At 38.4% G+C, this 23,786-nt stretch overlaps 4 protein-coding genes across 6 annotated transcripts; 1 reads left to right on the top strand and 3 right to left on the bottom strand.

Moving 5' to 3' along the window:
- Positions 1 to 3: 3 nt before the first annotated feature.
- On the bottom strand, positions 4 to 10,235 carry LOC108966025. 2 transcript variants are annotated; one of them, XM_018928731.1, is made up of 5 exons: positions 9,339 to 10,235; positions 2,033 to 2,723; positions 1,178 to 1,406; positions 1,022 to 1,107; positions 4 to 951 (listed from the first exon to the last, which is right to left on the bottom strand). In XM_018928731.1, exons 2-5 carry the CDS (start codon positions 2,637 to 2,639, stop codon positions 347 to 349), a joined length of 1,527 nt encoding a protein of 508 aa, XP_018784276.1. In that variant the 5' UTR covers positions 2,640 to 2,723; positions 9,339 to 10,235; the 3' UTR covers positions 4 to 346. The 2 variants fall into 2 exon arrangements, with proteins under 2 accessions (XP_018784276.1, XP_018784277.1); XM_018928732.1 differs by lacking the exon at positions 9,339 to 10,235 and adding an exon at positions 8,156 to 8,213.
- A 4,163-nt stretch (positions 10,236 to 14,398) lies between these two features.
- On the bottom strand, positions 14,399 to 17,201 carry LOC108966076 (ubiquilin-1). Its single transcript, XM_018928811.1, has 4 exons — positions 16,911 to 17,201; positions 15,729 to 16,404; positions 14,906 to 15,658; positions 14,399 to 14,812 (listed from the first exon to the last, which is right to left on the bottom strand). Exons 1-4 carry the CDS (start codon positions 17,007 to 17,009, stop codon positions 14,736 to 14,738), a joined length of 1,605 nt encoding a protein of 534 aa, XP_018784356.1. The 5' UTR covers positions 17,010 to 17,201; the 3' UTR covers positions 14,399 to 14,735.
- A 458-nt stretch (positions 17,202 to 17,659) lies between these two features.
- LOC108966068 (probable RNA-binding protein CG14230) lies at positions 17,660 to 20,125 on the top strand. The gene is made up of 5 exons (XM_018928798.1): positions 17,660 to 17,967; positions 18,029 to 18,327; positions 18,382 to 18,561; positions 18,619 to 19,537; positions 19,600 to 20,125. The coding sequence occupies exons 1-5, from the start codon at positions 17,775 to 17,777 to the stop codon at positions 19,776 to 19,778; spliced, it is 1,770 nt and encodes a 589-aa protein (XP_018784343.1). The 5' UTR covers positions 17,660 to 17,774; the 3' UTR covers positions 19,779 to 20,125.
- A 172-nt stretch (positions 20,126 to 20,297) lies between these two features.
- Positions 20,298 to 22,922, bottom strand: LOC108966067 (the record flags this gene model as incomplete). 2 transcript variants are annotated; one of them, XM_018928796.1, is given in 3 exon segments in its annotated part: positions 20,298 to 21,374; positions 21,679 to 21,747; positions 21,808 to 22,922. In XM_018928796.1, coding segments are annotated over 3 exon segments (1,515 nt in total), but the record flags the coding sequence as incomplete, so codon positions are not given.
- Positions 22,923 to 23,786: the final 864 nt, after the last annotated feature.

Raw genomic sequence — 23,786 nt, 5'->3', positions numbered from 1 at the left:
TTTTTAAATTAAAACTTTATGCAACTACTTTTTACACTTGCTATTATAATATTCAACATACCATAAATAATAACACTATATTTACATGTTTATATTTGTTTAATTTTTTACTATATACATACTCATATATACATATATGCACCCATAAATATATTTTTGATTGCGTTTATTGTTACGTTTTATATTTATATCGAACTGTTCGAATTATCGATACATTTTGCTCAACTTTCACTTCCGGCTGTCAGTAACCATTTAAACGTAACAAATAAGCTTCGGTGTGATTGAAATGTGAATAGTGCTTGTAAATATCATTTATACATAAGTTATTTCATAACATTGTTGAAGACTACACCAACGTTGATAGCTCATGTAGCGATGGACTGGTTATATTGCTCATATCTAGCGTGCCGGGTATGCCGGGGCTAACTGAACCGCTTGCCTCACGCGCACTTAACGTCAAACAACCGCCACCGTTTGATAACTGTGGTGGCAAGGGCTTGGGTGTGGGCGGTGTTGCTGTTGATGGGCGGATTAAAAACGACGAATTTAGTGCACCCGCTGAGAGTAGCGCGTTGAAACTGCCGTGTGAATGATTTGGTGAGACCGGTGTCACGGAAGTCGGATGTAGTTGCACGCCTAATTGTGTTTGTGTTTGCGATTGTGGTTGTGCATGTGTATGTGGGTGTGTGGCATGCATGTGCGGCGCATAACTCATAAAGTGATGCGTTTGATGCGGACTTAAAAATTGCGCAGGTGGTGTTATGGGCCCAATGTGTGATATCATTGACATATTCAATGGCGGACTCCGATAGCTAATGGTTTTTTCCTTCTGCCAAATAAAAACATTATGGACCATTGCGCCGCCGCAAAAAACGATGCCAATGCCGATAAGCACGCTTGTGATAATGGCAGGAGTTGAGTGGAAATGGTTGAATGTGTACAGGATAATGCCTGGAAAGGAAAAATAATTATGAATTTTTACATATAATTGGAAATTGTTCCAAAATGTGCGCCAAATTACCTGTGAGGAAAATTGGTATGGATATAAAGAAACCACCGACAGCACAGGTACGACTCGCACTTGATTTTTCCAAATATTTGTTATCTCTGCAAAAAATGCGAGATACAAAATAAATAGAGTTTCAAACGTGCCATCAACAATAAGTCCGTCTCTTACCTGCCATCAAACATTGGTGATCGCACCAATTTCACAGCGAATAGAAATTGTATTGCACACACCAGCAAACAACATAGATTTAGTGACAACGAAAGTGCACAGAGCGCTAATGTAACATCGTAGACAATTACAAAGTCCTCAGCAGAGCTGCGCGTCAAAGCATCTTCGCGGGCATTCGGTGAAATTTTCAGCAGAAAAATTAACGACAATAGCGCTAATAGCAGGGAAACTGAAAGTGGCGTAAGGAGTAAAAGGAAAATACAGGTAATTAAGTACAAATGTGGAGTAAAACTACTCTAACATACAGTTACATACATACTTTACTCTATTTGATAAAACGAAAGTAACAAAATAGCTAGCTCGGTGAGATCTGACTATAATTTTCGCACACTTGTTTTAATTTTTTATTTAATTTGTCGTTCGAATATCCCTCGACTTTAAATATATAGTAATTCGCGATTTAATAAGGATACAGTAGCAAAACTTCAATATTTAAAGATTTAAATTTCAAAGAATAAGAATTTTTATGACCAAGGCTTAAGCTAATTTATATGAAAAGCGAGAAAAATTTAAATTTAGTTACACCGAAACTAGACCTTCTACAATAACTCAATTTTGATCGTTCAGTGTGTGTAGCAGTATGCTATAGTGGTCCGATATCTCAAATGCTGCGTATATAGACGGACATGGCTAAATCGACTCGGCTCAACACGGCTATAATCGCGTAAGCGGTGTCTACGCCAGTAAAGAAGAAGAGGAAGAAAATATATGTATCCGACGTTTCCTTCGAGCTTTAGCCAATTGTTCAGGGTATAATAAGTTCACAATTGTTTTATATGGTGCTGCAAATTTTACCTAAACATAATAGACCTAGACTCGTTAGCGCTTCTCTCGGTCCAGGTCCATGTTTCGATTGATTTATTAACACACCCGTTGTCAGATTGTGGCAATTACTATAATTATGATTATTATAATGTGCGTTACTATTGTTGTTGTTATTATGATTTGTATTGCTATTTATTGTGCCAGAAGTCGTGTTGTGTGCATTGTTATTGTTGTTGGAAGCTAGAATATGCTGATTTGTATATGTGTGCAAATTATTGCCAATTCCATTCGGTGTCAGCGGTGTAACTGGCGCCGTTGTTGTTGCCGTCGTCGTATTACCAGCGCTTGGCGTTAACGGAGTTAATGTGTTTGTTGTGCCTGCCGATATTGGTGTTGAAGCGATATTTAATAATGTGGGTACGCGTTGACCTCCGTTCGCCGTCGCCGGGGTATTGGCCGAGGCTTGTAGGGCGTTCTGTGTGGCACTTAAAGTGGAGATATTGAGCGGTTGTTGCGGTCGCAGGTGTATATTGCGGTTAGAGGCCGTTGAAGAGTTGCCATTGTTGGGATTATTACGCAACTGACCATTCGCTGGTCCGCCGCCCACTCCGCCGGCATTTGAGGTGTGTTTTAACATTCTGTTGACTTCGAGATTTGTTTCAGTGAACAGAAGATTATTTCCGTAGCGTTTTGGCGTTTACAGTCACATTATGTTTGGGGTCTGAAGAAGAAAGATAAAATTGTTAAAAATAAGCGGTTATGCAAATGTTTACAACTTAAAAATAACCTGATGCATTAAATCTTCAAAAATCAAAATTTTCTACATGGCTCAGAACGAGCGACTACATCTCCTCCTGATCTTTCGGCTATGAACACTCGAAACACCTAACATTTTTTGCCAGAGCATTTCCTATAATTCGCCGACACCCATACCAGCCGCGCCTTATAACAAGTGTATAGAAAATTGGGTGGCACATCTGTAAGACGTCCTAAAGACCCTATTTTGAAGTCGATAATAAAGATATGTATTAAAATACGAAAAAGTTGGGATTTTTTTGTCAGTCAGAACCAAATTTGACCAGATGGTAATAACTTCTTATTCGTATGCACCATTAAACATAAATACATACAGGGTTTGTCCGGAAAGTAATAGGACTGAGTCCATTTAAAGAAAGTAAGCTGGGCTGTAGGACGGCTACGGAAGCGGTGTGAGCCGGGGCGATGTCGTGGCGCAACTTCCAATGGGCTTCTATATCTTGTCGGACCCGATTGACCCTTCGTTTCAATCTCTTGAGGACATCCACGTAAAATTTAACATCTGGGAAATTAAACGAATACTTAGTCGACGGTCTGACTTCAAAACTTTGCGCACAGTCTGTCAAAGTCGCAGGTCTCCCACGGTCCTTATCAGCGACCTCTTCTCGGCTCTTCAAAAGGCCGAAATAATTTCCAGACAAACCCTGTACATATGTAAGACCATTTGAAATTATTATTAGCGGCAGAATAGCAAAACCACCGAAGCATACTATTTGTACTTGTAAAATCATTTATGATGGTAAAAGTAATTATCTCTTCGTCGTTAGAGTTTCGTACATGTTTTTCAACTATAAATTTAAATTTCTATACCAAACATAAAAATATTTGTAATTAACGTGCAACACAATGATTACCTTAAGCCTTAGATGAGCTTAATAGAAGCAAAAATAAAGCAGTTACATTCCTACCACATACGAGGGTGATTCAAGAAGAACCCGATCTAATAAAAAGTTATACAAAATTGTCAAAAATCCTTTATAAAGAACATGTTTTTTACCTCTACAACAGCAATAGCAACAATTAGACTCTTACTTTCTTTCTAATCAGCCTAAACGTGATCTTGACTCAGCCTTGTGGAACCTCTTTAAGCTCGCTTCCTGAAGTAATATTAAGGAATGCTACCGAGTTAACAGTTCATGGTCGGATAAAAGCTTGGGTCCTTCCGTTTACGTAAATCTGATTGTCGTGGTAACGGGACCCATTTCGGCTTTGCAATAATCAATAGAAGCACATAGCTGTATCAGCCACTTTGCCATTATCGTCATTGCCTGCTTAAATTCATGCGGAAATCTTTCTGACCACCCTCGCATGCATTTCCATAATGAAATTCGCTCCAATACAAGCAAAGATAAAAACTGAAGACAATAGTAAATACTTGAGAGCTCCATCCAACACCTAAATATGAATGAACGAGCAAATGATAGCGCCGTGCATGCGCTTTGTATAGTGTACACAAATAGCCTCGTAACTACCTGTTGGCTAGTCTTGCATCGCCTCAACTTTCTTTCTACTTAGCCTAAACGTGATCTTGACTCAGCCTTGTGCGACCTCTTGCAGCTCGCTTGTTGTTGGTGGTTATTTATGCATTTATTCCGCCAAGACTTTTCTTTTCCAATTGCTTAGCGGATTCTTATTTTCCGCATGTTGTTTTTCCAAGCTTCTTCTTCCCAGCGCTCGCATTATATGCTTCAGCCACAGAGTCCGCATGCTGACGGTCGGTGCTTTGAACTTGGAGAAAATGCAATTTGCCGTTGAGTGTAGGTTCGTACGAGTTGATTGGAGTTGGTGTTGTTTTGTTTTATGTACCATCTCATTTAATGCAAATTTCTTTCACGTGCAATTTGTGCATTTAATTGCATTGCTCGCTTTTCTTCCCATTGTTTATTTTTCTAATTTAGTAAATTTTATTTATTTCATGTATGTATGTATGTGAGATTACAGTTTTATCCAGTTTCTCTGCTTATAACTTCACTAAGTCTTCTCACACTAAGTGAAAGTTTAAAAGGAAATTTAAAATATTAAGAATCCTTCTAAAGTGTGAAATGTGACTACAAAAATTTCAAAACTTATAAAAACGAAACATTACCAAGCTACACAATTCGGAGTGCCATTTAAAGTTTACTTTTCAAAAGTTTATCTCTTTGGAATGTGGTTATCGGATTACCGTCGCACTCAACAATACTGCATGTCAGATCAAGGATCGGCAAATCAAGAGTATTTCCAAAAACTACTTCGGGAATGCTTAATGCAACTAAAATGTCGACAGCATCATCAATAATATCGATAAACACCACTAGAACCGCTTCTAGGCCTCAACAACTTCAAAATTATTCCAATGGAGATCGGCTCTCGGGTGACAATGTTAAACCATTAGTATTAATTCAAGTATAAGAAGATTTCTCAAAATAGTTTACGGTGGCTCTTCATTTTTCGAATAATATGAGACGTACACCAGAAATAGAAGAAGCTAGGCGAGCCGGTTCACCGCCAACTGGTTACCAGTTCACCGACAATAAAAAAGTGCTATTAGATGCATTAAAACAACATTTCCAATAACTAATTCAGTCGAACGCTATTTACTAACTAGTTCGCTCGGAAATTTCTTAAGGGCGCACTTTATTCAAAGAACTTATGCGAGACTTTCTCATTTTCCATAATTTTGCTCTTAAACGTGTTCCCTGGTTAAGTTGATATTGATGGAAATCACCCTTGCTTTATTGCAACGTTTCTCGGAGACCAAATAAAGAGAATATGTCTCCAGTATTCGGAAATGCTTATCATATTTAGTGCACGAGATACTTTACCTCGAGTCGTTTGAAAATATAACCGATACAAACAGAAGATTTACCATCTGATCGAATCTGACCCGAACTGGTCCATATACAATTTTTTCCTCCATTGCTACAATCTTTTTCACATTCGCGTGAAATTTAATCTCGATAAGTCATGTATTCTTTCCACGACAGTCGGGTCTGTCTGACTGGAACAAACGCGGATTGCTTTCCGGCCAAAGACTGCCAACTTCCCAGCATTCCTTAAAAATAGTTTTGGAATGTTTACTTCCGCTACCACAATAACAACAATAAACCGAAGATTAGAGCATGAGGGAAATATATAAAAACAAAGAGAAAACATGAAGCAAAGAGTAAAAATAATTTTACGAACCGCATACGATGTTAAAGAACTTATTAAATAAATGCGAAGCTTTAAAATTTTACCCAAAACTACGAGTTTACGTGCGCCTACGCTTTACTTTGTGAGTGAATAGAGCGCGTGCGCTCTGCGCATATCCTCCCAAACGGCCGTTATGACTGCAAGCGTGTTTGACAAGACCCAAACGACGCTACACACCAATTCTCTAAGCATATAAAAAATGTACGTGTGTACACAAGTGTATTTAATTGTCAATGAGGAACTCGAAAGGCACATATGTATGTGAATTACAAGGGTGAATGCTAGCAACTCTCACATTTGGAACGTTGAAATTTCTTGTGTTTTTTTTTTTACTTTTTTATTTGTATTTGTTGGAAACCACAGAGTCTACACAGTGTTTGTCGACGGCCGGTGTTTTAGGGGCGGTTTGCGCGTTACGCGAGGGTGGCGACGGTAATGGACAGGTGTTGCTGCTATACAAAGCTGAAAATTCTGAATAAGAACACATAAACTGCCTATACAAATGCTACTTTAGTAATACTATATATGTACACACACGTGCGAACTACATAACGCATAAAAACTATCGTGTTGTATAGTTTGTATCCGGAAATTACGTTTTCTACCGAGAAAACAGAATCGGTTGACCCCGGGTTGTAAAAAAACTTCAATTTCAAAGTTAACAAGTTCGCCGAACTATGATCCTCTTCTCATAAACCTAGAATTGTTTTGAAATAGTGAATGTTCATAGTCATCTTTCTGTGAGCTAATACTCTATATGTTGTTAATGTTACCAAATGGCTCAGTTTTTAGATATTACTGCGGCCTTCTTTCAGTAGCGGAACTTAAGCTTTCATGAAATTGAGTACATCGCATTACGACCATCAGAGCAGACACGATCTAATCATTATAATGGGCATTATATTTTTGTAGACCGCCATAGCCCACTGAAGTTTCAGAGTGCAGAGTTGGCTCGCCTCCAAATAAGGCATAATAATAAGACACCTGCACAATACATGATATGGTCACTAAGTCACACCCGATATCACACGTTGGTGTGTCGGCCTGCGCAACCTGTGTGTTGGACTTTCTTATATAGTGCAGAGCCGTCTCGGTCTCCAAAGTGTTATGATAAATCACATCCACAATATATGACATGGTTACCACGTCACATGCGATATCACATGTTAGGGTACCGGCAGAGCTGGCCGGCCACTAAAGCGGGCGTTATGAGAAGTCACATGCACAATATATGATATGATCACTACGTCAGACGCGATATCACACGTTGAGTTGTCGACCTGTGCAACCTGCGTGCTGGGCTTTCTTATATAGTGCAGAGCCGGCCGGCCACTACAGCGAACGGTATGATAAGTCACCTTCACAACATATGATATGGTCACACGCGAAACCACACATTGTGGTGCCCGCCTGGTAACCGGCTGCCAGGCTTTATTATATAATGCACAGCGTATCACATGCTGATGTGGCGGCCCGTCGATATGTGTGGGTTGCCGGCCTGCACAACCAACATTCCAGGCTTTGTTATATAGTGCAGAACCGACTCGGCACTCCAAATCTAGCGGTATGATAAGTCACCTGCACATCATATGATGTGCTCACGTACTCGAAGGTGACAACGCGCTAAGTGAAACGGCGTTGCCACCAGAATTTCTTTTAGGCCCCTATATCTTGAATAGTCTACAGTCAGATGGGAATTTTAATAATTTTAGGAATGTGCTTGAGCTTAGTTACTCTAATAATGTTGTATCGAATCACATTTAAGTGTCATTTTTTTATTTTAACATTGGTTTTCTGAATCTAATCTCTCTACTTTTTACTTTGTTGCCGGTACTCGTTAAGTTTTCTTATTAAAAAAAGTTCAATTGTTTCTGAATACTTCAGAGTACAGCAATGGTGATGGCATTCTCCTGCGTATCGTGATAATTGTGTTTCCTCATTATTGATACACAGATATGTACATGTATGTATATGTATAGGTAAACAATCATACAAATATTTGTTAAGAATTCCATTGCTAGCAGAATCTATAATCAAAAACTGATACTCAAGTGAATCGCACTCAATAGCTGTGTTTGTTGTAGTAGCAAGTGACCGTTGGCCGCTTTGAAAATTCCACCACAGCTTGAGAGGTACAAACAAATCATCCGAACGGCGACGCACTTTTGTTTTTATTTTCATGAACCAAAGATGACTGGTTCGACTGGCTGTATCTACTTCTGCCTCTGTTGTGTTGTCTGCTCTTTTCAGTTGAAGAATGTTATATATTAGTTGTTGTTATTTTTTTTAACCAACACTGCGAGCGCTTTTAAGCTTTGGTCCACTACTAAACGTTTATTGAATGCTGTAATGCTGTTGCAGGGGTATTCCAATGATCTTCGTCGGTATTGAGAACTTGTTTGTGCTGTCGCTGGGAATGTTGACCATGCGCACTACGAGTTCGCCTAAGAGCGAGCGGCTTTGGATGGCTCTTGCGAACTAGCAAGCATGTTTTGATGACGAAGTTTTATGTTTTACAGGTGGGTTTTGTTTTTTTTTTTTTGTCTGTATAAATGCTGTAATTTGTTTATGCTGGAATATTTGAATACTTTTTTATTAACAAAATAGCTTGGCGGTTAGACATGATGACGTATAAATTTTTGTGTAAAAGTTATGTGCGTCAAGATGTGTTGATTTGATATTTTTGATTCAAGAGTTTAAAGAATTCACTTTAAGTTTTAATGTTACAAATAGGGAATTAATATTTCTATCATGGAATAAGCTTATTTTTTAAGCTGCGACGCACACTATCTGAAACATTCAAATGTGTATTCGGCTGAGCTGAAGTTACAATACTCTTCACAGATGAAAAATGTTTCCTGCAAGGACTTGATTATGTGAGGTCAGTTTGTATGTGCAAAGTTTCAAACTGATATTTCAAAAACAGACCAGTTCATGTATATACAGATAGACATATAAATATTGTTTATGATAAGTATGTGTATAAAAATTAGCGTTGACCCTAACCTATTGCAATATCAAGCCACCGGGCGCTTTCTGATATTAGGATTTTAGTTGATTTTACGACTATTTATACATATATAATGAATTTAGCTTTATGTATAGTAGTTATGGTTTTATGTAACTTCATTCGTTTATATACATATTTATGTTTACATTTTATTTTCTTTTTGACATCTCGTCTAAATTAGCAAATGTAACAATGAAAATGTAAAGTGCCGTGCAAATTGCAGTACCCTTGTCATATTTGTTATTATTTTTTCTTACAGAACTGTTACAAAAGTTAATCCTTTTCACGCTTCATTAAAACGGGCGTCTGCAGTTTGTTTTACGTTTGTTTACTTACCTGTCGAAGTGCGAGTTCGTGCCTTCTAACGACAGGTAGTTGCTGTCAGTGTGTTGATTGCCGCTTATTTCTTATTTTCACATTTAAAAATTCAATATTGGTGAGTAAATTTATTTTCCATTCACTTAATGCAAATTTGCTTTCAAATATTTTTGTGCATTTTACGTTTAAATTCAATTTCAAATTGAATAGGAAATGCAATAACCATACTTGTATGTAGTATATCGATAACATTCAATCACTGCACATCTCAGTTTTTGTGAAACTGCACTGCCATCCTTCGGGTGCACATGGAAGTGTGTTTTCGTTTGCCCAAAAGGCGTCATTTGCGAAAATTAACTTATTTACATAAAAGTTATTTTAACTCGCGTGCGCGTGTTCAAATGCAGAATAGGTGCGAATGTGTGCGTGCGCGAATACGTTTCTGTTCGCGTCCGTTGGATATTAGCCGTATCGTGTTGCATGTAGCCGCTGTACGGAAATATGCGGCCAATTTTTTTTGCGATTTTTTGTGTGCTTGTATCAGCGAACTGCAGGAAATAACTCTAGGCTGTACAATAGCTCTAAAGAAATCGCACTAGCCATGCCAATGGGCGGCGTGTACATACACCACTACAGAATGAGCGCCCACAACTTCAAATAAATACCAAAATTTATAAAATTCGGCACAAACGAGTGCACATCGAACATTTTCGAGATTTTCGTAAAACTTAATGTGAGTACCGAAACATTTATTTTTGCTGCTTTTGCATTTTTGGCAATTTATTTTTTTGCAACTTCATGATAACGTATGTACGTTTGTGCGCGAGCTTCTCAGTAATATCACTAAAAACCGTCCTTTTACAATCGAAATAAGCGACTGCGCATATGCTTGTTGCGCGACAATTTCCGACGACGTTCTCAACCTGACTGACTGACTGAGTGGTGAGTGCACAAAGTAAGCGAGACCAAAACCAATACTAAACAAGTCAAAGCTAAAGACATACAGTTGAAATGAAATAAGAGGAAAAGACAATTCCAAATGAAATTTGAAAAAGCAAAGGCAAATGCACAAAAGCAAAAGTAAAAACAAAAACCAAACCGTTGGTAATTGTATCTGCGCGGTGCTGTTGAATGGGAATTTTGACGAAATATATGTACATACTAGACACATATGGACAAGATATACATACATGAACCTGATCAACCGACAATAACAGCAATAAAAGCAATGCTCGAAATTGTTGTAGTTGCAGGGCCGCATTCCACTCCTTCGTATAGACTTGCGGTCGCTGTTTTTGCTGTTGTCTTCCCCATTGTGGTATTTGGTGTTGTTGTTGTTTCTGTTACTGTAGCTATCAATTATGCTTGTTTTTGTTGTCGCCGTCGCTATTTGTGGGTCTTTTAGCGCGCTTGTTTGTGGCACGTTCCCTTGCCGGCACCAACACCACCACTATTAACAGCTGGTCCATCGAGCGCACACTGCAAGCAGTAGCCGCCAGTCCACAACAAATAAAACAATGGCTCTTCCACTAGGGTCGTTGCAATAGAAAATTTTCGTTCTTGTAACCCCTCGTCTGCAGGCGCGCTGTCTTCAGCAACGTAATCATCCAGCCCAGCGCATGTAATCAGGATACTTGCCTGCTCGTAGTGGTGGTTTTCACCTTGTCTGTTATTTAATTTCAAAAATACTCGCGCTCTCGACAACGCGTAGGTCTTACGTATGTTGGCTCTTTCTTCCTTTCAGTTCTTTTTTATTGTAGATTGCGGACTCAACATTCTTGCAAATGTTGCCGCAACTGGTTAACCAATGCATAGTATATAGTGGTAATTGGTTGTGTGGATCTTTGGTGTCTCGATCGTTTGCGGGTTTGGCCGATGTTTCCTATTTTTCCAATCGTTTCAGTATGCGATTTTGATTTCATCGCTCTAAGCTACATATTTACATAAGTACTTACGAGTGTTTGTGTTATCATATTCAGCGGTTTTGTGACTCTCACTGCGATTCTGCGTTCTTAGTCCGTTGAGAGTGAATGCCTCAAACTAGTATTTCTTGTAGTTGCTTTGCATTTGATGATCTGTGCGTGTGTCGATTTTGTATACTCTTTCAAAATAATTGCGGGTGCGCTCTTTACAAACGAAGTTACATTCTCTTAATGGAGTCGTCGTTGGAGCTTTTAGCGCCAACGAAAATAATACTTGTTTTCGCTCTAAATATGCGTGCGTTTATTCTTTTCTTTTACCTTCATAGTTGTTCGACACAAGGATGCCAAATACGAGCTTTTTTCGATTACGGATCTACAGAAGCCAAAAATGGGCTTGAGAAGCGGAATGAGCATTTATTATATGTCATGTAAGAAACCTATTCGCAGATTCGAAAGTCTTTTAGAAACGTCAGATTTTTTGTCATTTTAATTATTACAAAAACCATAGTTGGAACCTGTGATTTTTCTCTTCTTCGTCACTACAAGGTTGGCTTGGTCTGGGCATCCGCCAGTTGCCTCTATCCTATGCGAGGTTACCCCTGTTGTACATCTCACATCCAACCAGGTTTGATCCTTCCATTGGATGTGTGGCCTCTCTTGCTTCCGTTGGCCACCCATGGGTCTCGAATCGAAGGAGCTTTTCGCCGGAGCATCGTCTCCCAGGAGTAAAATATGGCCTTAACAACGTATTTGGAAGATTTTTATGAGCATAACAAAATCCATATCGCCGTATAGCTCATACAGTTCATGGTTCCATTTTCTTCGCTGCTTAACCCTTATGCTAAGTGCTTCCTCATCATGTTCTTTTTTAGGGCGATAATGATAAAATTGCCTACTGATATCAATCTAGTACCAGCTGCCAAGAGTTATTCAGTACTTGATATCCCGGCTTAGACTGTTGGTGGTATTTATGCTGGATCCGAGGTAGATTCGACGAGAAGTACTTCACTATAATAGAAAATACTGCACTGGCGGCTCTGTTGTTGTTGTTTTAACGGATTCCTAGTCCTCGTTGTGATGGTTAGGATTACCTAAGTTGTCGTCGACGTCATCCAACGGAAGGCCTAAGAAACTTGCTGTTTCGATGGGGTCGGACCAAAGAAAGAGGGGTGTCAGATAAGTGGGGTTCGAGAGGCATGCAAGGTGCCCAGTGTCATGCGCAGACTCATTACACGCGAACATATGTATATGTATGTCGGGGTATATTCTAGATAGGTAGGAGTTTAACTTGCTCCAGTATCCAGAACGAAGCTGCGCAAGGGTCTCTCTCGTTTCTCGCGACAACTCGAGCTCGTCGTCTGCAATGGGCGAACGTTTGACTCCAAGTACTCCATTCACTGAAAGGGAGTCGGTGAAGGTGTTGATGGCTCCACTATGAATGGCGGTCAGTGCTTGTCGCAAGTGAGTTGCGTCGGAAGTCTGGCCGGCGCAATGTCTGATGTCGTCGTTGTAGTTGAGAAATTACCTATTGATGTTCCTAGGAGGCGGTTCCGCTTCGCACGACAGTCGGGTCTACCTAACCCTAACGGACCCGGATTTTTATCTGGCCAAGAACTGTAAACTCGTCAGAATTCTGCCGCTACAACAACAACATCAACATCAAGTTCTTGTCTGAAAACTTATTTATTTGTGAAGGATATTTTAGCTTCAGTGTAGCCGAAGCATTATTGTTTTTGGTTTCATTTAACTCATAAAAGTGAAAAGGCAGGTCTTCTTCACCTTTAAAATAGAAGTAAACTTTATTTTTCAACACAATGTGACACCGTTTATTATATGTATGTAATCTTATATATGTATATATTTTTCATTTCTAATATTATTTTAGTACTTTTTATACATATTTTTGTAATGTTTTTATTTAAAATATTCTTTTATGAAAACTCCCATTCTGTTTTTAGTGAAAATTCTTGCCTTCATTCATATTCCGCTTGTTTATTGTTTTTTTTTTTCATTATAAACTTGCATGTATATATATATATGCTTGCTGTATATACATATGTATGCAAGTACTACATATGTATACGTAGCTAAGTATTTTTGTTAGCTAATAATAGTAGATATTGATTTACATAGTTAGTTGATAAATATAAAAGAACATAAGATACACAATAACATTCTTAAATAATCAGAATTAATCAATCAAAGTGTACTTTTTTTGTATCATAAAATTTCTTTCATATAATCGTAGTAGTTCCACATAGTTATGGTTATGTATATGTGTATGCAGTTTGTAGGCTTTCTATATGCTGACCACATTTTCCCTTTTAAGCCTGAATTAAATAATTTTTTGGTTATATTCTTATGCCGAAATAAATTTGTTCAACTACTTATTTTCATTAACATTATTTGGGTAATTTGGAACCCGGAATTGCTAAAATAAACATTCATACTTTTGTCGAAGGGCACCTATTTCCACAGCGCACCTTAATAATAATAAAATGTTGGGGGGGAAGAGATGTTAAGTATTGGAATAATTAAAGCAACTGGAATATTAATGCAATTTATTATTTAATGCCTTTTTACACTATATGCGTTTAACAGTCAAATTCATGATAAATAACTGCATATTGTGAAATTTTTTTTAATAATTAAAAACTTTTTTAGATCATATATTGAATTTTATTTAATTTAATATTGTTTTTTTTTTCGTTAACATTTTTTATTTCTTCTTTTAAACTTATTTTTGAAAGGATAATGTTTGAAGTTTTGCATAAATTCTTTTATTTTATCATTATTTTTTTGTGTATTTTATATCTTTTTACCAATTTCTATTTTATTTTACTATTATTTATTTACTTTTTCAGTTTAATTTTTTTCTTTTCCTTTCTTTTTTTTATATTGTCGAATTTATTTCAAAAGAAAAATATTGTTTTAATTTGCCTTTATTTGTTTTCTCACCGACAGTTAATTTTTTCAACATTTATTTTAAGAGATAAACTTATAAAAATTTCATAACGTATTTTTTCTAACATTTAAACAATATTTTTAGAATTTAATACAGTTGCTATGAATTTGACCATTAAACGCTTTGAAATCGTAATTTACCAAAGTTTAGTAAAAATTATATGTAAATTACTTTATATTTCCTTTGTTTACCTGTTTCTATTTTAATATTTATTTTTCTTCTATACCCTCTTATTTCATACCTTCCATGTTTACTTTAGTGTCGCTTTTACTTTTGGTATACATTTTTTTATAATTTCACGAAATATAGCCGCAGTCCCAAGCAAAATAATTTTTTTTTTATGTAATTTCTCATGTTTCATATACGCTATTTGCTGGGACAATAGTAATTCACTTAGTAATTTTTGTTTAGGGTAAAGCGAAGGGGTTTGTATCTAGGCCATCTAGTTAGCAGCAGCAACAGCAGTTGTATTTTGTTTTTGTTGTTCATTTCGTGTTTTTATTAAATAACAATTTCAATTTAAGAATGTTAACTTAAAGATAATTGGTTTAGTGACAATAATCGCTCAACAGCAGCATTTATGTCGCCAAAAGTAGCAATTAGCGCTGGAAAAAAATTAAAAAAATAAAAATTAATTAGACATATATGTATATAGAAAAAAGTATTTCTAACATAAACTACTTAATTTCTTAACTCACCTTGCAAGTTGGCCTCCCGATTAGCGAAACCCATAGCCGCCAGTTGCTCCAGTTGTGACTGATAGCGCACCTCAGGTGGCTGCGTGTTGTCAGCCTGCATGCCCACGCCGTTCAACATGCGTGAAACAAAGTCGTTGAAGAGTTGAGCATTCGGTCCGCCACCGGGTGCCGTAGCGGGACGATTGGTATCGCCACCGCCGCTCGTGGTGTTTGTAGTTGAGGTTGTTGTACCGGTGGAACTTTCTGTATTGCCAGGTGCTGGTGGTGGTATACCCAAAGAACCGACCAGTCCGGGCGCCGCCGAACGTAATTGCTCCATGCCTTGCTGTATTTGCATAATTGCATTTAGTGCTTCGGGATTAGTCAACATATTCTGTACTTCGGGATTTTGCATTTGATTAAGGAACTGCGGCATCATTTGACGCACCTGATCTTGCAGTTGTGGATTATTAGCCATTAGAGGGCTGGTGCTGAGCAGACGTGAAGCCATATCGGGATCCTGTGCCATTGCGTCCATCATGGAGCGCGTATAAGGTGCATTTAAGAGATTTTGCATTAAAGATGGATTTTCAGCCATTTGTTGCATAAGACTCTGCATGGCGGGCGTGTTGAGCACACCGCGTGGCGGCAAATCTGGATTGGCACCAGACGCAGCACCACCACTACCAGCCGTACCACTAGTATTGCCGCTACCGCCCCATGGATTTGGTAGGGGTTGACGATTCTCAGTGCCTTGTTGCGGGTTTATGCCGCCTAAAAGTCAAATAGAAAAATATTAGCATAAAATGTGTGGTCAAATAATTTTGTCACTGGTTATGCATACCGCCAGAACTGTCCATTAGACCGGAAAATGGATTGCGTGTAAAAGAATCGCTTGCTGCATTCAACATTGGCTCTTGTATATCGCGGTAAATACGTTGAAGCGCATTGTAACCGCCAGGCACCGATTCCAAATTCGACATTGCACGGTCATGCGAACGCATCAACTCTTGCAACATAGATGGATTGCGTGCTAACTCCATAGTTTGACGTAGCAATTCAGGATTATTTAGCATATGCGATATTTCAGGATTGCGCTGCATTAAGTCCTGCATTTGCGGATTCGAGGTGAAAAGAGTGCGCATTATCTCTGGATTATTCATCATTTGTTGTACGAGTGGGTTATCAAGTACTGAGCGTAACATGTCACCGTTGTTTAACAATTCACTTTGCATGCGAGCTTGCAAATCCATAAAAGACCCAGTGCCTGCGCCCAATGCTTCCATTCCAGCCAATCCACCTAATTGGTTAAGACCAAACGGTGTTTGACGTACATCAGCGGCTGGACGAGCGGCAGGTTCTGCTGCCCTTGTAGGTGCTTTGATTACTAGATGAACTGTTAGACCATCTTTAATGTTGTGAGTCTTTAATGTATCAGTGTCATTCATAATTTTGCCAGCAAAAATTAGTACCACCTGTTCGGGTTCAGAGTCGAATTTCTGCGCCACAAGTTGTTTGAACTAAAAAAATATTTTTATGATGATTATTGCGCCATAGAAATTAATCATTACTATTGATTATACACGTCACAGGTATTAACAGTCTTTTTTTTTTTTAATAAACTCGACGATTAGCTAAATATAGGATTACGTACCACGGCAACGGCTAATACTGGACGGACACTTAATCAGCAACCAATTTTAGAAAAAAAAAAAACAAACAAATATAATGATGAAAATGAAAAGCAAAACAAAATTATGTATGCGGTTGCGCCACCGTGTTTACAACTTCATTGTTTTGAGTGGTGCAATCATCAAATTCACAAAATTTGTGCATTCTGACAATATGCCACATCTTTGCGCCAATCGCCTGCCAACACGCAAACAAAAGCGACGAGAACATGTACTCATGTAAAGCAATAAAACCAGTAAGTGTCACATGAGAGTTACATGCGGGTATAATGGCTGGCTTTCGAGAAGTCAGCTAAAAAATATTCAGCTTAAATGTAAGCTCAAAGTACACTCACGTCCTTAATTCCAGAATCTTCATCCACCTCGATTGTTTTCTTCTCCTTCGGTGTTTTAACGTTGACAACGATACGCTTGCTATTGCCTCCTTCTGCCATTTTTGTTTACTTTTTGAAGGGTTTTGTAAAGAATTTTTTTCTCAATTTGCTTCGATATTAGTTTTAACAAATTTCGAGTTTTTTATTTAGCAAAAATGCTGCAAGAATTTTCATAGATTGAAAAATTTTGTCAATTAAAAACTAATTCGTCACTTTCGTATAACACACACACGGAATGAAAAAAATTAACGAAACATAGTCGCATTTCGTTTGACGATGCCTACCCGATTGGAAAATGTAGAGTTGTATTGGCCAATCAAGTGTTGTAAAATATTATGCAACCTTTTTTTTAATTTTTGAATCTAAATATTTATAAAAGTTTCTTAAGTTATCTTTAATTTTTTATTGCAACTTTTAAAACAAACACTTAAATACATCCACACAGCTTGTGGATGTTAAGAAAATATGCGTTGAAATATTTTAATAACCTGTTCGGGAACATTAAATTATTTTTTTTTTGCTTTTAATAGTATACTAAAAAAAAGTTATAAATAAAGAATGTAAACTTCTTCTAAATATTCATTAATGAACAAATAACATCTCAAAGTGATATTTATCAAATATTTCACTGACTCTAAATGAGTAATCGATAAATGAATGTCAATTAGAAATATTCCGTCATTTTTCACTGAACATACCTATCTATTCACAGTAATTTATTTACAACAATGTGTTAAACGGTATATTTTATTCTTGCACGTGTGCCTTAAGGATTTTTTGTTAAAGTTATATTTTGGCGAATAGCATTTGTTATTCCTCAATTTAATGAGTTCCACCCGTTTCTTTGTGGCTAATTTGCCACCTAATGTAACTGAGAAACAACTCAATGAAGTTTTTCAGGATTATGGCTTAGTTGAACGTGTTGAATTGAAGACCAAGGAGAACGCATTTGAACCAGAGAACGTGAAAGTGTTAGCGTTTGTAACGCTACAAATTCATCCCAATGATGTAAACAATTGTATGGAATCTCACGAACATTATCTCTAAATAATTAAATTACTTTAAAATTTCGATTGCAGGTGTTGATGCGCTTAATTGGGTAAAAGTTCAAGGGGCTAAAATCAAAGTTTCGGTGGCAAAAGAATCGTTTTTGGAACGATTAAAACGTGAACGCAAAGAAGCTGAAAAAGGCAAGACAGCTGATACAAAAGTCACTTGGAATGAAGAGCAAACAGAAGCTGTGTTGCCGCGCAGCGTTCAGAATACGCGCAAAAAATTTACGGAGGAAGATTTGACGGCGTTGGAAAATGACGACGAAATCGCAGCAGACTTGTTAATAAGCAAAAAGCGTGCAGCTACGTCATTGTACAATGGAAAGGTAAGAAATACAAATATGCTGGAATTAAAAATTAATGCGTTATGTATTATCTAGATTGTTATACAAAACTACGATACGGCGCCGTTACATATCATCGAGGGAGTGAAAAAGAGAAAAAAGAAACCGGATGGAACGGAAACTATTTCGGAACAGAAGCGTAAGGAATCCCAAAATAAAATGACAAAGCAATACAAAGAAAAGAAATCCGTTATACAGCAGGCGCTTTCCGGCATGGTATGGAATAAACATATTTTGTTTGCCAAATTGAATTAACAAATCCAATAATTACAGGATGCACCTAAGTCAAATAAAATCAAATTTAGCGATGCCGAGGAGGAGGATGAGTCAACAATTCCGAATGATTCAAAACATAAATCCAAAACAAACATTTTTGGCTCTGATGAAGATGACAATGAAGCTGGTGAACAGCTCCAACTAAAACCAGAACTTTTTGGTAAAAAAGGTGCAAAGCTCATAGAATTGCAAAGCAAACAAAGTTTAGATCCACGTTTCCGCATTGATGCCAAATTTGTCGAAGATGATGAAGAAGATCAACAACAATCGGATACAGGTGCTCGAACTAATAACGAAGCAAGCGGCGAAGTAAACGAGCGTAGTTGGCAAATGGGCATATTGGAACAGGTTGTGGGCACCAAAATCGACGTCACCGACAATGCGCAAAAAGCTGCGCGTAAGAAGCGCATGCTGCGCTATGATCCATCCAAAGAAGAGCATCAAAAATTGCTACGCACAAGCAACAAAGAAACACAACCAGCGCCCGACGCAGAGGCACAAACAACGGCCGGTAAGAAGAAACAAAAGAAAAAACAAGCAGAAAGTGAAGAGACCACTGTAGCCGATGCAGGACCAGAAGTCTCAAAAGAGATTTTCTACGTGGTCACCGATACGCTGGCGGAATCTCTCAAAACGCGCGGTGATGGTTTCAGCTTGCTGAATATGTTCGGTAGCGCAGAGGTGCAAGACAAGCGTGCTGATGAGCTGAAAAAAGTATCCGATGCCAAGATATTAGTGAATAAACTGGATAAGAATGCGTTAAATCCTTTCAAATATGACTCGTCATCAGACGAAGGTGAAAAGGAGCCACCGAAGCAAACTGCGACAGACGGCGGCGCGCAAAAGAAGTCTAAGCAGCAAAATAAAATTTTGTTGGAAAGCTTCTTCATACCCAGAAACGATGCACGATTGAAAGGTAAAGCACGTAAATTTATTTGTAAACAATATTTCTATAGCATAACACTTTTTCTTTTGTAGAAGGCGCTAAATTTTTCCACCACGAGAAGAAGGACGCACCAGAGGAGGACTATGAAGCTGTGCGCAATCGTTTAAAACTTTTAATAAGAAGTAAAATTAATAAAACTAAGAAAAATTTGGTTGCCAATAGTGGCGTTGGTGGGGTGGGTCGCAAAAGACGAATAAAAGGTCTCCATTGAATTGGCAACATTTAAAAAAAAACAGCGTATTTTCATTTCATATTAGTTACTTGCACGTACACGTCAATTTTCCGTTGACGCGCGCGTTCTCTGCCGGCGCTAGCGCAAAATTTCATTTGTCACCTGCACGCAAATGTACTAGGCGCCCATAACCGTGCAGAAGGTGACCGCTAAATTTGTTTAGCCAAGGCGCGAACCATCTATTGAGTGTGGCCACTAACCAATTATGCAGCCAAGACAACAACCATTTAGCGATGGGTCACACTATTATCGCCGCAATTTGCCAGAGCCTGGCAATTATTGCGGCGGCAACATATTGCTGCTATTGGGCAATACGCAGCGCAAAATGCTTTGCTTTTAGTGGTGGAATTTGTTTTAATTATTTATTTGGCATTGTTTTTGATTTCTTTTCAGGAATTTAACATTATTTTTCGATTCTTTTAATGAATTTGAAATAATTACAATAAAGATAGCTGCGTATTGCTTTAAAATAATGAAAAATGTAATTTTCTTATTTTTCTTTTTGCAAATTTGTATATGAAGGCATAATTTTTATGGCATGTAGTTAATTAAAAAAATTTTCAATTATACCAAGATCGTATGAATAATTTCTTTAAAAATTTGCAAAGAAAAATTTTTGTTATAAAATTTGCACGCAACTGTTTAAGAAGTTTCACTTCTCACTCTTATTGCGAATTGAAATTTTATGCAGCTAAATGCATATTACAATGTGACATTTTCCTATTTTTATCAATGCATACACTTACATATTTCGTATTTTTAATAAAATACAATGGCACATAGGTTACAAATTGTGGCAAAATAAAATGAGTATTTAAAAGTTTCCGCTCATCCAAGATGTTAAAATAGTTAAGTAAATTTTTGGCAACATTTCAAATAAATTGAAATAGCAGCCTATTCTTACGACTATACTTATAAAGTAATTAAGCACAAAATTCTGTATATAAATATGAGTATGTGTGTGTAATCCTACATGGAAATATTTAAACAGTAAACACTTGCACTTATTGAGTATTACACTAAATTCATTACAACAAAAAAATATTTAATTATAAAAAAAAAAATAAATTAGAAAAATAAAAATCTCATCGCTTTTGTTCTTTGGCTCCGCTAGCGGTTTGCTTTTGGTTGCTCTTTTTGGCTTGACTTACTTAAATCTATTTGGCTTACTCCGCTAAATGACTGGTTTTGTTTGGTGTTGCTCTTAAGGCACATAATTTCGTCGAGTTCGACAAGGCGCCTCACTACTTGCTTTCCACTGGCTTTTTGCCTGCCAGCGCCTCAATGGCCACAACTGTGCGCTCAAATAAGGCTAGCAGTCGCTCTTCACGCGCGTCCATGCGCCGCAGCAGTTCTTCGTCGCGTTTCTCGCGCCGTTTTAAGTACTCGATTAGTTCGTAGTTTGTGCTGTCGCCGCCATCGGTGGATGTAGAGAGTTTGCGCTTGCTTTTCGCAGATCCGCCAATGCCATCACCGCCGATAACGCTGCTGCAATCGGAAATGTTATCGGTGTCTACTATGACGTCCGGGTGCAGGATGTTGTGGTCAATGCTGTGTGGATAATAGTTTTGGGAACTGAACGGTAGTTTTTATTGATGAAAAATAAAAATTCGATAAATATAATAAAATACATAGTTAATGGATTTTTATTAGGGATATTAGTTTTAGGAATTGAAAGGTAGTAAATATTAGATACATACAGATGTACATATGCATGTATTTAATGAAAAATCAATAATTATCGATAAGCTCTATTATCGATAATTATTGATAATTGTTATAATAAATTACTTCCGATAATTATGTAATCAATATTTATCGATAATTTTTATCGAAAAATATCGAAAATTTGTATGCTGGATAAACGTTTAGTGCTTACCCATTATAATTCGTCTGCATTAACTGTATATCATCTGGGTTGAATTCCCCGTCGGACATAGGTTCAGACCTACAAATAAAAGAACAATTTAAGAAATATTCACATTTCCATTAAAAAGGTTTAACTCACTTCATGGAGATATTGTTTTCGCCATTGGTCAAAGCCATTGGCCCACCGCTATTGCATTCCTTATCGAAGTGCGTTCGCAGCACATCCTTAATGCCATTAGTGGCATGTGGCACCAGCATGCCGCTCACACTGCCCACACCAACACCCACACCACCACCACCTGTTGCACCCCCAACACCATTGGGTATCTCCGCATCGCCATTCAAGGGCAGCGCACCATTTAATTCGGGCGCATGTGGTGCCGCGCTGCAATTACCGTTCTCCATGCTACCAACACATTCGTTAGCCGCACTTTCGCGCATTTCCTGTTCCTTCTGCATGGCCGCATTCATTGCTACCGCCGCCGCCGCAGCTGCTGCAGCCGCTGCCGCGCTGGCGCCACCGGGCAAATGCATAGGCGGACCATCGTCATATAGACCCATACCACCGCCCAAACCGTCGCCCAGCTGTGCTTCCACAAAGTGGTTGGGCAGAAAGCGTTCCATTTTGCTGTTGTTGCTGCTGGAATCAGTGGAGAGGCTTTGCAGGAGACTATGTTGCATGACCGCAGCCGCCTCTTTACCCAAATACGCCACACCCAGCTCAGCAGCCTGACGCCGGCGCTGATAGTAGGACAGTTCTTTGTGACTCTTCGCTATCAAAGCCAAGCGTTTGCCATTCGCCGAACCCCAGCACTCGCCGCGCTGCTCTTCGATCTCTTTGAAAAGAAACATATACGGCCAATTGCGACGCACATGACGTTCGGGATTCTTCTTCAGTTGTGTGTAGATCTTTTTCAAATTCTCATAACGATTGCAGCACTGTTTGGCGGAGCGTTTGCGCGCACTAAAGCGATTCAGCACTTCGGCGACCATTTCCCAAACGCTGGCGTGATTCTTGCGATTCGATTGGAAGGCGCTTTGTATGCGCTCCGATTTGACGATATTCAGCAGTGCGATCGATTCCGGCACATTGAAGTAGCTTTCGGGTGTGCGCGGCGCGCGATGGTGGTGGTAGCTGCTGCCGTTGCTGTTGCTGCTGCTGTTGTGGGTGTGGTTGCTGTTGGCATTACCGTTGGCATTACCGTTGCCATTACCATTGCCATTGCTAACAGGTGTCGAAGGCGGTTTGGTGTCCTGAAGGAGTAAAAAATCAGAAAAAGAAAAAAACACTAGTAAGTTTTGTAGGGAGAGTTATAGAGATAGTGTGTCCTGCGCAAAAAGTGCAATTAGCGAAACGGGGAGAAATCTCAGGTTCTAGTGTATGGAATATCAGAATTAATGTATGTATGTATGTTGTGTAGGTGATCAGGTGGTTCTGGCACTTCAAGCTAACAACTGACCTAGCGCCCTAGTAGGAAGTTAAACTCCTACTTATCCAGAATTGATCCCGACATACAAAACGTATGTCTTGCACTACACCTCTTTGTATGCCCAATGACACCAACTGACTTGAAAACTCTCTCCTTGTGGTCCGCCCTTACCTTTCCTGGTCCTACCGTTAAGTGATTTCGACGACAGCTAACATATGCCTCCTCCCAATCAGGGTTTAGATAAACGCTACCACAACAACAGAACCTCAAAACAACGGATCACTAGGGCGCGGATCAAACAAACACATACGAAAATACCTACATACATCATATTGGAAGGGTTTGGCTACAAACATTAGACGCAGAGGGTTTCAGAAACCAACAGAGGTGGTGTCAAGTAAATTCAGCTTATGACTGACTGCATTCTGACCATTACGAACGTATGAGTATTTATCAACCATTCCCTCGACGCAATATTTAATGCTGGTACCGGGTGAAATGGTACATGACGATAGGAGGTTTACTTCGGATTAAAGATCCACAGTACCCTATGTCAGGTTCAGGATTACGATGTTTCCTCCTCGAAAAAAAACTTACAATCATATATACATACATATGTAAACATTTCTCGCACTCGTATATGTACCTCAGTTAAAATGAATAGAACACAATTTTGAGCAGCTGAAAA

Source organism: Bactrocera latifrons, unplaced genomic scaffold, assembly GCF_001853355.1.
Source record: "Bactrocera latifrons isolate USDA-ARS-PBARC rearing strain unplaced genomic scaffold, ASM185335v1 scaffold_154, whole genome shotgun sequence".
Classification (NCBI taxonomy): domain Eukaryota; kingdom Metazoa; phylum Arthropoda; class Insecta; order Diptera; family Tephritidae; genus Bactrocera; species Bactrocera latifrons.
This window is presented reverse-complemented; position numbering and strand designations above follow the sequence as displayed.

What these genes read in the sequence shown, in the direction of transcription:
- LOC108966025 (XM_018928731.1), bottom strand. Translation starts at nt 2,639, where the DNA reads ATGTTAAAACACACCTCAAATGCCGGCGGAGTGGGCGGCGGACCAGCG. An exon ending in TCTAGGTCTATTATGTTTAG is followed by an intron (nt 1,407 to 2,032) that starts GTAAAATTTGCA and finishes CGCCACTTTCAG; the next exon opens with TTTCCCTGCTATTAGCGCTA. An exon ending in CATACCAATTTTCCTCACAG is followed by an intron (nt 952 to 1,021) that starts GTAATTTGGCGC and finishes TTTCCTTTCCAG; the next exon opens with GCATTATCCTGTACACATTC.
- LOC108966076 (XM_018928811.1), bottom strand. Translation starts at nt 17,009, where the DNA reads ATGGCAGAAGGAGGCAATAGCAAGCGTATCGTTGTCAACGTTAAAACA. An exon ending in AAGATTCTGGAATTAAGGAC is followed by an intron (nt 16,405 to 16,910) that starts GTGAGTGTACTT and finishes ATATTTTTTTAG; the next exon opens with TTCAAACAACTTGTGGCGCA. An exon ending in TCTAATGGACAGTTCTGGCG is followed by an intron (nt 15,659 to 15,728) that starts GTATGCATAACC and finishes TTTGACTTTTAG; the next exon opens with GCGGCATAAACCCGCAACAA.
- LOC108966068 (XM_018928798.1), top strand. Translation starts at nt 17,775, where the DNA reads ATGAGTTCCACCCGTTTCTTTGTGGCTAATTTGCCACCTAATGTAACT. An exon ending in TCCCAATGATGTAAACAATT is followed by an intron (nt 17,968 to 18,028) that starts GTATGGAATCTC and finishes TTTCGATTGCAG; the next exon opens with GTGTTGATGCGCTTAATTGG. An exon ending in AGCAGGCGCTTTCCGGCATG is followed by an intron (nt 18,562 to 18,618) that starts GTATGGAATAAA and finishes CAATAATTACAG; the next exon opens with GATGCACCTAAGTCAAATAA.